The sequence below is a fragment of the Trichoplusia ni genome, chromosome 13 (assembly GCF_003590095.1).
Source record: "Trichoplusia ni isolate ovarian cell line Hi5 chromosome 13, tn1, whole genome shotgun sequence".
Lineage (NCBI taxonomy): Eukaryota > Metazoa > Arthropoda > Insecta > Lepidoptera > Noctuidae > Trichoplusia > Trichoplusia ni.
Genome location: NC_039490.1, coordinates 8,617,511 through 8,634,874, shown reverse-complemented (window position 1 = coordinate 8,634,874; position 17,364 = coordinate 8,617,511). Strand labels below are relative to the sequence as shown.

At 34.1% G+C, this 17,364-nt stretch overlaps 1 protein-coding gene across 1 annotated transcript in view; it reads left to right on the top strand.

Moving 5' to 3' along the window:
* Positions 1–3,820: 3,820 nt before the first annotated feature.
* The window catches only part of LOC113500344 (glutathione hydrolase 1 proenzyme-like), an 85,534-nt gene continuing 71,990 nt past the window's right edge, over positions 3,821–17,364 (top strand). The window contains exons 1-2 of the mRNA XM_026881101.1: positions 3,821–4,167; positions 13,436–13,510. Of these exons, the coding sequence (XP_026736902.1) occupies positions 13,446–13,510 (65 nt within the window). The 5' untranslated portion in view covers positions 3,821–4,167; positions 13,436–13,445. The remainder of the gene's footprint in view (positions 4,168–13,435; positions 13,511–17,364) is intronic.

Here is a 17,364-nt window from a genome sequence, read left to right as displayed (position 1 = left end):
AGGGTGTGCTATCGAGGTCCGCAATCTTAACTCCGCTGCTTAACGAAATTAATTGCATTCGCTGCCATGGGATCGATGAATTACTCGATGAAGCTGAAGAAAACCCCTTGACTGTAAATTAAAAAATAATTAAGAACAAAAATGTGGTGAAAAGTAATGGAACATTGTACAGCAAAATAAAAATTCCTGAAATCATACCAATATTATAAATGCGAAAGTTACAAATGATGTTATTAATGATGTTAAGTACTTTTACTCTATAATCCTCACTTAGGTTCCAGATTGGCCCTTAATTCGCATTGTAACAGAGTTATACGTTAATCCATTTAAATTGACAAAATATCATTAATATAGTGTGAATATCTCCGACGTGACATATAACGACGACCTCCGTGGTCGAGTGGCGTACGCACCGGTTTCAAGGTGTCGCTAGCTCTGAGGTCCCGGGTTCGATCCCCGGTCGGTTCAATGTAAAAATTCACATTTCTACATTGTTTCGGGTCTGGGTGTTTGTGGTACCTTCGTTGTATCTGAATTCCATAACACAAGCGCTTTAGCAACTTACTTTGGATTCAGAACAATGTATGTGATGTTGTCCGCATTTATTTATTTATTTATATCTGTTGAACAAGTATTTGAATTTACAAATTAATCCAATAAATATCAATAACAACAAACAGATTTGCGAAAGTTTCTAACAACTTTAAGTTTCGGTTCAAAGTTCCCCAAACTAAGTTATCTTGGTATACACTTTGTAAATACATTTCTCGCCTGTAACTATCCCACTCAACCGAATAGATCGTCATATAGCATAGACTTTATTCTTATCTTGTCAGTAGGTACTGGCCTTGGTTTCACATCGTAAACACACAAAAATTTCAGCAAAAAAAATATCTTCTAATATTTAACTAAGCTTTGCCCAATATCTCCTTCTGTCAGTACATCTTTCAATATTTCCCTGACTATTGGGGCCAGAAATCTTACGGGTACCACATTTTTACTTATTTTTCGTATATCTAGCCTTCACAAACCCACATGAACACACATTCAACTACATCTAAACAGGACTGTTACACACACATGCTTACAATTTATTTAAATATAATAGTTATGTATGTAAGCTCATCAAAGATAATTTTGCAAGTCATTCTTCAATCATTCGTTTGGATGCATCTTCGTATTTCGTTTTATTTAACACGTGCGGAATAAAAACACGTTTGAGAATAAAGTATAACAAGCATTAAACACAAACTTGTTTAAGTTCAAAACCAATGAAGCATTTACAAGAAGAGAGAAGAATAGAACACAAAATATATAAACAAGTTTAAGTGCAGGAAAATTTACAAAAGCGCACGTTGAAAGTGCTGGTAAAAAGCAAGCGAATTGATTGAAAAATGTCAGGAATTTCTGGAGAAAATCGAAATGCACATAAATTGCCGATATTTCAATGAATGATTCCAATCCACATCAAGTTTGTTAGCGTATGCTATATCTACCTTCATGACTCAAAGCAAAACCTTACAAAGTTCCCAAATGACGTCGGCTCAAATTTCAAACACAGGCACCCGAACTCGAAACGAGTTAGCCCTCCATAGCCGAAGGTCAGTCATTCTGAACACAGTCGTCCATAATCCTTTACGGGGAACTGATCACCGATAACAAACGCACTGCTTCTCACAATAGCGCGTAACAATGGGCGATGTGAAACCAAACAAACGTGCCCACTGGTCAGCGGTCAAGAGTGAAACGGATTTTACGCCACGACTTTTATTTATAAAGATATTATTAAATTAAATTAGAGGTGTCGCTCTATTTCAAAATGCGAAAACATTAACCTTCTTTAACGTATTCGTTTAAATGGAGCCTGTCGTTTAATCCACGGTATCAGCTAATCCTATACCAAATTTCATCGAAATTGGTCAAGGCGTTTGAAATGTTTGAATATGAAGAGTTAGCAAACATACAAATTCACAAACTTATTTGTGTGATAGTGGTGTAATTTTTAAAGTTATTGATAACCAAAATTGCCCTAGATAATTAAAAATTAAATATCCGTTTATCTTTTGCTACTAAAATACTACAAAATAAAATAAATAATAACTCAATATAACACAATCTAAGTGAACATCGCTCAATTCAATCGGGAGCTATTTCACCAAAGACAGACAGACCAACAATTCAAACTTATAACACCTCTCTTGCGTCGGGTCTAATAAACCATCTTTACATGCGATTAACGCGGATTTTATGCACATTCCAACATTCTTCGTTCTTCGTCATACCACGTATTTCATTACAAAGAAGTCGTAAAATTCTTTCGATTGTAGATAGCATTGATTGAAAACATTATGCAAGATAAACGGCACATTGCTGAACAACAATTCAAATGTTACGTTAAACTAACTGAGATCTGCGGATTCATCTGTTCTCTTCTCGATCTTGCTGATTGTAAATTATTCAAGACATGCTCATTATCGACCTAGTTGTTTCTGAGATAAAAAGTGAAACAAAGTTACAAAGAAACAAATTCTATTTAACATAACTATAGATTTTATTACACGTAGTAACGCTTACAATGGGGTCCTCAAGCAGGAACATTTTTGCTGTGAAAGTGAGACAAAAAACGCTCAGCACAATGTACTTACTTCTGAGCAAAAAGTCTGTAATACTTGCAAGGTTTTAGTTATTTTAGTTGAGAAACAATAAAAGAGGAAATTCGTGGAGAAAAAATCCTCAATTATATTCACAAATGTCATCAGTCATTTTAAACGGTTTGATGCTTTTCTGTTTTTATTGAAACTTCGTCATCAAGATACTTAACTGTGACTACAACTATTTACTTTAAGATTTAGAGGTTATAACTTTGACATAATTACTGTGAAGTAAAATAAATTAAGCGAAAGGTTCTGTACATCGGAGACAAAAACAGTTTTAAGAATAGGAAATATTCTTTTTGTTTAAACTTAAAATTAAAGTATTGGCCTAAAAGTATTTCAACCATAATTTACTTTAAAAATCTAGTTGGTTTACCATAGCATATTAATTGATGTCTGGCAACCTCATTAATGTTTCAGACTTGTTCAAATATTGTAACATAGTTTTCTGCAATATTTACCTTATATAAAACTAATATATGAACAAACATAATTGTATAGATACCTATACTTATATTTCTTTAACAGTTGTAGGTATCAATTTATTCAATTATCCGTTATTACATCTACAATCAATTAGATCAGATCTTGCTGTTGCCAACCGCCTGTTAACGCACACTTAACATTTATTTACAAGACTCAAGAAACACATTCATCTTCCTTAAGGGGAATCAAAGTTATAATCTTTGACAGCCAACAATCTGAAATTGTCCTTGAAACGTAAGCGAACTCTGACCTCTCAGATTCTCTCTCTTTCCCTCGTGAATAGAAGCTTTATTTTCTTTGTTCATTCTTTTATTTTCATTGCTCATAATCCTTAAGTAAATGTTTATAGAATTTATAAAAGCAATCAGATGTTTTCATAAGTTGATTTATAAAGACTTGTTTCCAATTAACCGTTCGCTATCACAAGATAGTAAATTTAATTTAATAGTAATGACTACATTAATACAGTTGAATGCTTTCTTTAATATTCATACACAATTTATGCGATTACATAAAATGCATAACATCATACGAGATCGTTCCATCAATCAAGGTTCTCGTTCTCGTAAACTAGTTCCAAGAACGATCAAGAATCCGGTTCTCTTGCCCGTTGAACCCTAAAAAGGATGAGTAAGTGTATAAAAAAGTTTTAACTACGGCTTTATAGTGACGCGCCTCTGACTCTTGTGTTAGCTGTTACGTCTGATCGCACGCATCAAGAGCTCGCTGCGCACGCGTCCCGCGCGACCGAAAAACATTTCTTCGCTAAATTTAATTAGAAATTAAATTGCCCGGTTAGATTTTAAATTGTCCGTAATTTTTCATTAGATTGCGCGTTCTCTGATACGTGTGTCGTGTTATTCCGTATTGTGTGTCACATCTCCGAATACAGTTTCGGTCAAGGTTGTTTCGAGTGAAATTTTATTGGATGTGATTTAATATTTGTGATTTCATGGTCACCAAATAAAATTGAATCGTGCGTGTGTGAGTAAATAATAATCTGGATTTGTCGTGTGCATGTTAAAAGGTATGTATTATTTAATATTTTTTTGCTTTTTTGAGCATGACATTGCCTCAAGCCATTGTAATTAAATTTAAATTATTCTTACAATAATTAAACTAATATTTAACAATAGTTTTCATTCATTAAAGCAAAACAGACAAGTTATTGTACTGATATCGCATCAGATAACGTTGTGATTTATTTACATTTTACTAACCTGCAATGTCTCAGTGATGGTATTTTTGTTACCTCATTTCGCGAAAACGACTAAGCAGATTTAAATGGTTTTTTGCTAGCAGATAGGTTTTAGTCTAGATTAATATTGGTTGCATTATAATTAAACTTCATTATTATTAAACTTGCATTATCCAGTACCATGATTGACTTTTTAATAGTTTGAGCATAAGATACTAGAAAAAAAAAACATTTGACTTGACAGCACGGATAGGCAAGTGATTGAGGTCACCATAAACCCACTGGTCGCGACGTGTCGCGGATTCGATCCCCGCGTAGGACATGTGTGATACAAGAATTTATCTCCTGACTTTGGGTGTCTTTGTCGTATGACTGGAATATTCGTGAATAGTGGAGTCGTTTAAAAAAATATTCATAATTTTAACAATTTTTTCCTTCACACAATATTAGTCTTGTAATAGCTAAATTGCTTACACAGTAACATGCTTACATTGCTTTTTTATAAGTGTGTAATTCTTTACGTTTTCGTTGCATGTTTTGCGAGCAATGTGCTAATTAATACAGTATTTGAGGCTGTTAGTTATTGAGCACGTGTAAATATATTTACAAGGTTCTTATCGAAGTACTTGTTCAAATTTTGGTGGTATTAATGCTATGTTTATTTTTAAATAGTTAAGTGCAAACATGAATAGATGGGGAAGATGTGGTTTGTCCGAAACCTGGGAATTACCTGAAAGATACCACAATTAGACTTCCCCAGACTTAATTGCTACTTAGAAGTCATTAAATCTGGGGTCTATTGAACAGTATATTTATTTTGTTACTAGCTTTCCACCCGCGGCTCCGCCCGCGTCGAGGTCGGTTATATCGCGTTTCCTTCTCTTCAAAAGCCCGGGATAAAAAGTATATAGGATACTTTTTATCCCGTTCTTTCTCAAGGTTCATCGGTTCAGTGGTTTAGACGTGAAAGCGTAACAGACAAACAGACAGACAGAGTTACTTTCGCATTTATAATATTAGTAAGGAATAGTAAGGATAACATAGTCCAGTAAGAAACTGACTCAATATATTAAGAAATCATTTATAATCCCTTGAGCTAAATCTACAGCCAACAAAAAGCTGATTTTAAAGACATGACATCATTTTTTTATCTTCACTATATTTTATAAAAAAACTAACGACTATAACTACTATTCAAGACAGGATTATAAGAGAATGGTCAGTAGAGAGACATTACAGACTGTTTACCAAAACCTGGACGAAATATATTCCAAGCGGAGAGGTCAAAAAAAAAGATGGGGTCTTATTACCAACCTGAAACGCCTGTGATAGAACATAAAGATAGATAGCTCACACAACCCTTACTAACAAGTCTTTATAAATTAACTTACTTACACTTTCACAATATGTTAGTTGAGTTAACAGTGATTATCCCCTCGTCCCAACACTTAATCACTATTAAGTTACTTGTGTTCGCCACACATGTCTTACATAACTTTATTATGAGCCCTCTTCTCTCTTACTTTCTGCTGTTATATAATATTTTCTTTGCGTATATACCTAGAGGTTGTTCCTACTGAATGAAGCTTATAAGTTTGTCTGTAAAAAGCTTTATCCTTTTAGCGATAAGAAGGCTCATTGCGACACTATGTGACTGTAGTGGATGCCTGTAGTACAGGCTTGCAATAAAGTGTACTTCAAGCACCAGCCTTGCTCTAGCAACCTACGATGTATGCTATACTATTCAATTCACTTACCGACCTATTGTGAAGAGAAAATAAATAAATATTGTAACAAAATTATATATGTTTGTCGTATTCTGTACTTTTTGCTATGCCATTCTTACCACATGTTATAACATGACATGTGGTAAGTATGGTATTTTTTCAAAAATTTGTTTGATTTCATATTTCGAGTTGTTTCAAAAATGTTGACATTAGACCCCAACCTGTTTGTCGAAACTACTCTAACCAAGTGAAAAATGATCCAAACAAACTGAAATATAAAACTTCGTTAAAGAGCTTCAAGCAACGCGAATGTTTGATAAACCAGCTTCTTATGACTGCACGGATAGCCGAGTGGTTGAGGTCATCACTCCACACACAGACCACGACGTTTCGCGGGTTCGATCCCCGCGTATGACAAGCATTTGCATGATCCACGAATATTTGTCCTGAGTCTGAGTGTCTTGGTATATGTGTATTGAATGTTTGTGACAACCCTCGCGACTCAATGATTAATGGTATAACTCGGGAGTCGTTTTAAAAAAAAGATCGTGAGCACACATAAAACTTTGTACACACATAAATGATCCAAGTATCCAACATCTAAAATGTTTGTTAATATAGATTAACGTCCGGAGATCCTCTTTTATATAGCTATTGTTACTGTAGTACATTGTGGGAATATACATAATATGGTACAAAGATGTTAACGTTCTTTGATGCCTAACTTATTAATAACAGCATTGTTTTAAACAGCATAATATAACTGTTACCAACTGTGTTTACAAAAGCAAAACACACTGCTCAAATAACTAAGTTTTTTTCAATCTTTACAAACAATGACTTTATTTCTATTCAATACAGTAAACGAAGTATGATATTGAAATCAAAAACGATCAAATACTAAAAGAAGTGTAAAATTATCAGTAAATATTTATAATAAGACTAGCTGTTGCCCGCGACTTCGTCCGCGTGGTTAAAAGAAATTGCGACTATACCTTGAGATTTAAACAATCCTATCTCTCACATGGTGTGCGAATTTTATTATAATCGGTTAATATTATAAGTGGTTTAGGAGTCCACTGAGGACAAACATTGTGACACGAGATATATATATATTAAGATAGTGAGTCGTGAAATCGATTAAGCAAACATTCTCGATTTTAAGGAGAATGTTTGCTTAATTGCTAATGGAGAAAAATATTGTTTTAGAACAACATTATTTTAATAACTGTATTGGGGATTCATAATTACTCGATTTCGCATCGCGATCCTACCGCCGTTTTAGCTCATGATTAAGGAACCCGATTGGGTCCGAAACTAGACGGACGATCCCGATAGATATACGTGAGTAAATTGCTATTAAGTAAAATTAAAGATAACAATAGTCACGGCCATACGTTTTTAACACACATGTTTAAAGAACTAAGTAAATAACTAGAATTAAATTCACTAATGCGGAAGTCGTTGCTTACAGAAAAAAACTATTTGCTATCTTATCTTTCATAAATAATATCAAATGCAAATAAAACTATATGTAGAAGCCTGTTATGAATACAGCGAGGATTTAAGACCAGAAAACATACACATAAGCTTCAAAACTTTTTACTCAACGTGACTTTACAATACACACCAGATGCATTTAGTTATTCAATACAATTTTCTGAGAATATAGCTCATGCAATAATGAAAACAAAAAACTACAGTTACGCAGAAATCGCTAACGAAGACCAGACATTTCTTTACAATAAAGCTAACACAATTATATCTAGATAGCAATATGAAATGAATACTAAGTCTGTTTTATGAACTGAGACTACTGGGAATCACATTTCAATATCTTTACATACAATTCAGATGGAATTGCAAAATCGAGGAAGATTTCATTGTAGCTGTATCGTAAAATAAGTTTTTGAGAAATCAATCAATAGAATTGAGATATTGTTTGTTTCGGTATTCAGAAGCTGTTTTCTTTTTTCTATTAATTGTATTAAACGTGGTGGATGAAGATCACTAAAACCTCCTTGATAAGTTTCGGACACTGCCACCTCTTTAACTCGTGGATGGCTATATAATCGTTTTTTTACTAAATGTTCGCGAACAATACGAGAAAACATTGTAAGTAACACAGGGTGGTATTTTAATTTCATCTGGATGCTCAGCATAATGATTTGAATATCACTATTTGATACCATATACGGACTATAATATGTAATACGCTAAAAGGAACCGCTTCGAAAGTCTGAAGTCAATCCTAAGGGATTTTACTTATGAGCGCACGTGCGTCTGGATATTCATCGAAACCTTTGCAGGTATCATGGTCACGGGCAGACTATGAAACGTCGGGAACTAAAATCTAAAATTAAACCACGATAAAATTCTTAAAAGTAGTTTCAGTTCAATATAATCACTTAAGTTAAAAATATTTATAATAGTAATAAGCGATACGATGAATAAAAGGAAACTGTTTTAATGACACTATTCGTATTCTCATAATTCATAGGATCAATAGCGGAATGGGGCCCAGGATAACAAGATAAAGCTTATTATTTCAGTAATTTTATCGCAAGATTTGACTATGACCCTCGATAAACGTTGGAAGAGCAAACGAGCAAGACCTAGCCCCCTCTATTTATTATTAACATAGTATGCACTGTTGCTATGTCAACAAATGTTATTTAATATCTGTTTAAAAACGAAGGCCATATTCAAAATCACATAACAAATAAAATATTCATATAGGTATGTTCCATGGTTAACATAATGTATCTATTCAAAAGATTAGATCAAATAGTGATGGACGATGGTCTATCGCTATCATTGACCAGCGATGAATAATTTAAACCAGTTTTTTATTGTTTTCAAGTATTGTATGGAAATGATCTGTGCTTGGGAAGGAAGATTAAAAAAAATCTGATTTAATTAAGAACACATTGTTTTTATTGGGCGAACATATGCAAGACGGGTCAGTTCATAAAGTTATATATTTAATCTTTGTTATCAAATTTTAGAAGTTTTTAAAGATAAAATTTGGGGATTTAAAACCGAAGACAAACAAAGCCTATACCTGTGATAACTTATTAAAAGGTGTACTAGAAAAAGGTATATTGTAATTGACAAATTATTAAAAAAAAATGCACCGAAAACATTTTGACGGTGCAGCTATTTTATTATCCTCAAAATCCAAACCACTAAAATTGTACTTGTACACTTTCGCGCAGGAAATATCATAACATTAAATAAAATGCAGTTCATTTCTGTTTGTCCGTCTTTGTTTACGCAACAAGTTAATGTGCTCGGAGTACAGCTAAAGTAATTATCCGCAGAGCAACGACGGTGCCTTTAATTGACTCGGACTGAACTGAACTGGAGGCTTTGAGACAGAAACACGGATCCAATGGTCACAGCAACCAGATCTAATTAGGTTAGCTTTGTGGACTTTTATATAAATAAAAAGTCGATGCTCAGTTGCTTTTATTTTGTTTATTCTTAAAGCGAGTAAGGTTTTATGTGTAGAATGCATTAAATATTGATGGAATGTGAGTCTCATAGGGCATTTTACTAAATTATATAATTTTATAATGATATTTTTTTTATATTGAAATACCTTACCCTATTATGCTGCCTGACGAAACTAATGCCAACAATTTTCCATTCAAAGAAAGGCAAATCTCTTTTCGTAGCATTCTTTCTTCACTTAATTCAAATGGAGCAATGAAATTGTATATGATGTGTAACAATTAACAATTATTAAATTACTTGGTAACAATATATCTCCGTAAAATATTACGGACGTATCGTATGCTAAAAGTAAAATTGTAAAGCGTTGTAGTAATGTGATTTTTATGATGATCCCATCACCATAAAGCATTAAATTATCAGTGTGTCTAAAGTAGGAAGACAGAACCTGCTAGACATTATAAAACGTGTCAAAGATTAGGTTGCTTAATAATACTCGTCTACATCTTAAGTCTTTTATGGAATTCGTAAAAACATCTGCATTATTTCCTAATCTTTAAATTAGTTTACATGATATCTGCCTTATCAGTAAGGTCGTGTAAGGATATAAACCTAGATCAGTAGCGTATTGCGTAAACCGTGTACTCTTAAAACAGATCATTTGCCAAATAATATAACAGCCATCATATCAGCTCATACTGCGAGTTTAGCAGGACTTTCTTTTATATTTTTCTTAAACATAACCTGCACTAAGGCCCTTGTGACGCGGGAAGTTTCATAAACATTCAAGCCACATGCACAAAAACAACCACACTCAAGACAATTATTCAAGGAACACACAAATGCGTGTTAAATGTTTGGCGTGGCTCGTGGCCCAACCATTTGCCTATCCGTGCAATCAAACCCAAAACTAACATTTCCCTTATTGAACCTAACAAAGACTGTTCAAATGAAGTGGTGCTCCATCACATACATTATTTAATATTCGAATTGTCAAAATGATCAAACCCTATTAATTCGTTCAAATTGAATGTTTCCTGTGCGACGATCAGGGCTGTACCTCTACCTCTTGAAGCCTGTAGAGGACTGTTGTCAGCGTGGAAGAAGGATGCTAATATGTTTAGATCAGTGCATCTCCCTTACACACTGCCACATATCTGGTTCAAGAGGAGCTGGTGAATTCTCAAAATTGCAGCCAAGTCATCTAACACGTGACCTCCGCTTCAAAAGCGTCAGAAATATGAAACTTCTATAATTTACGACTAAAGTTTTAATGAAATTATCTGGATTTACAAAGTTATAAGCTGTTTTGTAAGAAAAAGAAAAACTTAGGGGGGTTATTTTGTAAATTGTTGTTTGATGCATTATTTATATTATTCAAGTTAAAATGATGAAGGACTCAGAAGATTTGCTGGAACTCAAGACCTCTGCTTGCTCTGCTGAGTTTTTATAACAAAAGTTTTGTAAGTTTTATAATGATGGAATGAGAATTACATGAGGGCTTTCTGCTTACTTTTTTATCTACTGGAACTAATCTTTTTCCGCGTGGATCATAGTTAAAAAAACTAACTAACTTTCTCGGCTCAACGACCCGAAGTGTGTCTTGGCCTCCGAAACGAGAACTCTCCATTCTGCGCTGTATCCTGCCAATTGTTGGCATGGATTTCACGTAGGTCCGCTTCCACCATATCCCGCCAGCGGTACCTGGGGCGACCAACAGGTCTGCGTCCTGTTGGTTGACCCAGATACGCTCTTTTAGCTGCTCGATCCTCCCCCATGCGTCCTACGTGTCCGAGCCATCGTAATCGGTGCGCTTTGGTGATGCCAATGATACTCGGCTCGGCCACAAGCTCTTCAATTTCAGCATTCTTCCGAGCTCGCCAGCTGCCATCCTGTCTTTTGGTTGGACCCAAAATCTTGCGCAGAACTTTCCTTAGTTAGGTATAGCTGAAAAAGAAAAACCAAATTTTATTATCCAATATGACAACTACGTCCATACCAAGATTTATCATAATCGGTCTAGCCCTTAGGGCGTAAAAGGTCACCAACTTTCTCCGTCCGAAAAAGGAGTAATGATTCTTACCAAAGACAACAAAAAATTCTACAAGTGTATTGCAGCCTATGTTATATTACCCATTAATTGTTATCATTATATCATCCCTTTGCAATCAATTGTTCTTCATTGTTTTACATAATATAATCAGCATGTCAAAGTACTCGCAAATATTATTAATAGAGACAAAGGAAGTAATATTCAATCTACAGTTCTTGTCAGCTATTGTGAGAATGTAATAGATAGATATATGTAATCGTCTTTAACTTATTACTGAGCGGTATTCTTTAACGGTAGCGGAGAACAATAAAAAAAACCTGTCAATCTCGGGGGTAGAAACGGGAAGCGTTAGACTCTTACTGGCTAAAACCAACCGCCGGGTGACGTCGGTTTTTGTAGCCGATAGGTGGAAAAGCATAGCATTGCAACACGTGCTGCTTCCACAACGCCTTCACTGTAGTATTGTCCGAAAGGGTTGCCGGTTGGCAGGTTGGCCCCTATGAAGGAAAAATTAAGGAACATGGGTGGGTTTCAGTCATTAGAAGTCTGACATTGGATTCCGCTCAACTCAAAGCGAAAGGAGTCATTTGATAATTTCCTATCCGAAGAAAGGGCAATCAGGATCTACCTACACTACTTAAGTATATCTAGGTCCTACCCTAAACTATCACAAGATTAATCACCAAAACTTTTCGAATAAAAGTAAAATTATTAGCAAACTTCAGAAAGAAGAAATTCCGTTCTCGAAACTACCTTTCCAAGTTATTTTGGGATCGGCTTCAAGTCTCATCGGACTCATCTGAATACTTTATTTACATGAAGCTCTTTTTATTACTTTAACAGCCTATTTTTATGGATGATTCGGTATTCCCATTAGGTATTCCCAAATCCCCGGCGACACGCGTGTTTTACCCGAATTTACTAAACGTTCCCGAGGGAATACGGTAATGAACACAATATTAAATATTGGTGTTGGGAGAACCAAACAATTGTACAACATATCTTGCATCGAATTACATATCGAAATATAATATAAATAGGCTAAAGTAAAATCACTACGTCTCCACATATAACTAAAGAAAATTATTACATAAAGCCTAATAAAGCTTTCTGTTACTGAAAGTTTTTTAAACGTACTGAACGAAACGTCTGTATATTATTATGTTTGAATGCAAGTATGTACAAAAGAATTACCTTTTTCAGAAGAGTCTGATTTAGTAAAATTACTCCATATATTTTTTCTTAACAGATTCGTCCTCCAGACAGCAGACTCAATAAATAGTGGACATTATCATAATAAATTATCTTATTATCTGTATCGAAGTATTTGCTATTGGTATTCGTCGCTACTTTTAGTCAATAACAGCGCTTTTTATATGCATAATAATATGATCTTTTTAATGATCATTGGCTACGCTAGGTTGTGTTTGAAGTAATCGATATTTGGTAAACTCTTGATTAGTGAATCCATTAGTACCTACTTTAACTGAATAAATAATCGACTGCCATTGAAATATGGAATAACGGGGTCGTTGTTCCCATGCCCACTCAAATGTATTTTGTATATTAGAATTTAAGTTTTAATCTAAGAAAAGCTTTTGTTATGAGTACTAGACAAGTGATAATTATACTTATAATTTTCCAAATAGGGACGTACATATTGTAGAAAAATTACAACCAGAGATAAAACAAAAAATCGCACTCATCACACAAATATTTCTACTAGCTGGGATCGATTCCCAGCTCACACAAACTCACGAATTTCATAATAACAGTCAGGGGCCCTCACCACTACATCAAGGCCTGGCCGGACAATCGTTATCTTCTTCGTCATTGTAACCTTACAATTTTATTTTTTCAGAGTCTGAAAAATGACGATCCAGAGTATGACAGTGAACGATGCGAGAGACTCCACTAAGAAACACTGCTGCCGAGGGTATGTTACACAATATTTATACTTTCCTTCCATATTTGACTCATAGAGTTCTGCACCTACATACTTTGGATTAGCTCATGTTCATACCTGTAGCAGATACAGAGCAGGCATGGCGAAGATCACTACACCACAATTACAATTACATCACAATTTAAATACATACAGATTCTTAAAAAGTCTATCAAAAGAAAATTGGAAAGTATTTTCCCAATTGCTCCAAACTGGAACTGGTTTTGTAGCTACGGTAACTGAGAGACATCGTGTCTACCTGTGCTTAGAAACAATATCAAAAAACAATTCAAATGGTATGTTTTAAAGTACCTACTAACGAACTTCTATAAAAGTTCAGTATATCAATAAAGTAGTATAAAAAAATCAGTCAATGAATCCATTTTGGCCTTGACTTTGGTCATCGAACACGTTTCGCAAAGCGACCTCTTGAGCGACATATTGAAACTATAACAAGCAAGAAAAAAGTAGAAGTTCATACGTTTGCCGATAGGTGGCTCTGCTGTCGGAATGAAGTGTTATATAGATAGAGTTTGAGATATTTTTGATTTTAAACCTAGGTTTAAAATCACATTACTATCATAGGCCGATGTAATATCCAAGGCCTGCAATCTGCCTATTTAAATTTATTAAAATAACATGAGTTTTACTCCCACAAAGCCTGATTCAATCTCAACATATAAATTAATCGAATTCAAAATTGACTTTAAAACATTAATCTGATTTTGATATTATTGACTCGCATACTTGCCAATAAACTTAAAGTAAGTTATTCGTTAAACATTTATTAGTACATAGGTATGTTTAACAAGTTAAAGAATCTATGAAGAAAATACATTAAGTTGCACATACTTACGTCCTATTAAAGTATGTGTTTTTACACAAACTCGTTTATTATTTCTGCCAGACTTAGCACTGAAGATACAGCTTACGTACTTGTATAAAACCCTTTTAAGATACCAAAAAAACAAGGAAAACTTCGCTATTCTTACACGAGACAAAACTTATTACCAAACATCTTTCAAAACATATTCTTCCTGCTAGTAAAACAAGGAAATCTTTATGGCTACGATTTCAAGGAAATTATGTAATCATTAATTATAGGGCTGGCTATTGTGTCGATGTACTTATTTATACGAGTTCCTGTTAAAAATGATTCAGGGGAATTTTCCGAAGAACGCTTACGAAGAATGTTTTATTTATTCATTTAAAGCCAGTAATATAATTGCAAATATAGTTACATTTACTATGCCACTAACAAAATATATTTAAACTTTTCTGATCGAGGCATAGCTTCTGTTTTTTTTTTTTTTGCTATTTCTTATAATTCAGATCTTCGTTTTCAAATTCCGCATGCGAAAAGAGGGGATCTGATTCACAATGACTCGCTATCTCTATTCTGCCTGCAACATATGCCTTACGTCGTCGTGAAGTGCGCTATCATGCGAGTCCACCAATTAGGTACCATATGACTGCGGTAAAGCCTAAGCCTTTGAGGGTCTACGCGTGCATCCTGTATCTTTGCAAGAAAGCTTATTCCTTTACGTCTTCACGTAGCCCATGTGTAGCAGTTGAATTAATATTGTATTACCAACAAAAACTTTTTGGTTACAAATGACTTCTATTTCACGTTAAATTAAAAAGTACCAAGAAAACCGGTATTTCCAGAGCAAAGCATTGAGGTTACAAACATAAAAAAATACAAAATACAAACGAACTGAAAACCTCATTTTTGAAGTCCATTGAAAGAGCTAAAACATTTCATGAATTTATACATGGGTCGTTTCATAATAAATCCTAGTGTTGATTTATTTATCTATAATTTATTTACTGCGATTTTGAATGACAGTAATATATTCATGATAAGATATCGAGACTGACTTATGTCTATCATGCCCCGTGCTGTGGGCGGTTTCATTAATTTCTACTTATTAAGAAACTGGGTTTTGTAGATTCGCATTTGTAGACTATGCAGTCTAACACCTTTCAAAGAATTATCGATTTCAATCCAAATGTAAGAAAAATAACTGCTATTTGTATGTTTTTTTCTACTCTTCACATTCTATTCCCGATTCCGTGTTAACTTAATTGCTAATCCGTGTTAGCATAAATAAATAAATTATTTGATATCTTGAGAGAAATGAAACAAAAATGTATATAGCCATTTAGGCTGAATCAACAATATCGTCGAATCGTTTAAGACGATCAAGACGATTTATAATCCAGTAAAACCAACTCACAAACATTTACTCCAAGTAGATGCATGGAAACAAATGAACAAACGTTCGATTTAGACCATCTTCGCTCGCTATTCTGTAAAATATTTTCTACGTCATGTTTAAAATAGTCTATAATTAATGTATTGGCTCTAATAACAATAAGTACCATACGACCGAGTCACAGAACTAACGTGAGCATGACAAGGCTGTTTCTATAAATATAGTAATATGTAGGTACCTACACATCTAGGTGGGTAATAGGTCTGACTATTTTCTTAATAAGCAAGGAATATGGATTTCTAAATCAATAAGTACACGATTTACTTTATTATTTTTTGTATAAGTTGTATGTATATAATATATGTAAGTAATATCACTTCGTTATGGCAAAAATGAGAAAAAAATTATAAAGGGCTTAAAAGGTTGTGTTTCAGTTATGAAAGAGAGACATGCGTCATCTCACTTGCAGTAACTGCATTATGACGTAGAAGTAGCACAAGTAAAATTAAAAGACAAGAAGGACGAAAGCATATGAATCATTTGACCAAAAAATGAGGTTGTCATGACAAATCTGCCACCTCAATATGTCTCAGAAAGAAAAACAATTGAAGGGAAAATTTAAGGCCGAAGTGTCTCCTTCTTTGTCTTTTACTCACGAAAAGTTGTCGTCTGAAAACAGAATGCAGAAGTCTCAGCTCTCATCTGCATAGGGTATATTTTAAAGTCATTCCATTACAACTTAAGAACTTTCCAAAATGGTATTTACATCTAGAAATATATGTAATGTATATTTCAAAATAGATTATAATTTATCCCTTCGCAAAAAGTTACAAAATTTGCACCGCATTAATTTATCCTTCTGTTGCGTGGGATTTCACATACATTCGAGACACATGCACAAAGTCACCCAGAATTAAGGCAAGCATTCGTGGATCACACAAATTCTCGTCCTACGCGGGGATAGAACCCGTGAAACGTCGCGCTCAGCAGGATTGGCGTGGTGACCTGAACCACTCAGCTATCCGTCCTATATAAAAGTGTTATGCAATAATACAGGTTAAGCAAAACTCTACGTAAGTAGGTACCGATTAAAATACATAGTCATAGTCATGCCATAGAAGTAATTTGATCAAGGTGTAGAAGACACTTCATTGTCACTTTGGTCAATCAATTAACATCGGCAATGTCACCTCGCACTTCAACTTGTGACACCCATAACAGGAAAATGTTGTATCTAGAGGAAAATCACGATTCAGGATATAAATGCTTGATTAAAAGTAAATTGTTAGGTTCTTGAAATATGATTAAAGGAAATCGTGATCTGTAAAGATTTAAGGGCTTCATCTTCTGTCAGCACCTACCTGATGTGGTAATATATGTTTTCATTTTACATTGAAGAAAACATAAAAACGAAGAATAAATTTATAGCTTTAGATAATAAAAGACATTTTCCTGTAAATACTTAGTATTAAATTTACAAACATACCACATCCTCATTGTTTGGCACCTATTGTTAAGACTTTTACTGTTAGTTAATAAACACTTTGTTTCCTATTCTCTCACTATTTTAAGAATAGTACACAATCGACGTAATTATTGAGTATTTAACTTTACCGTACCCAAAGA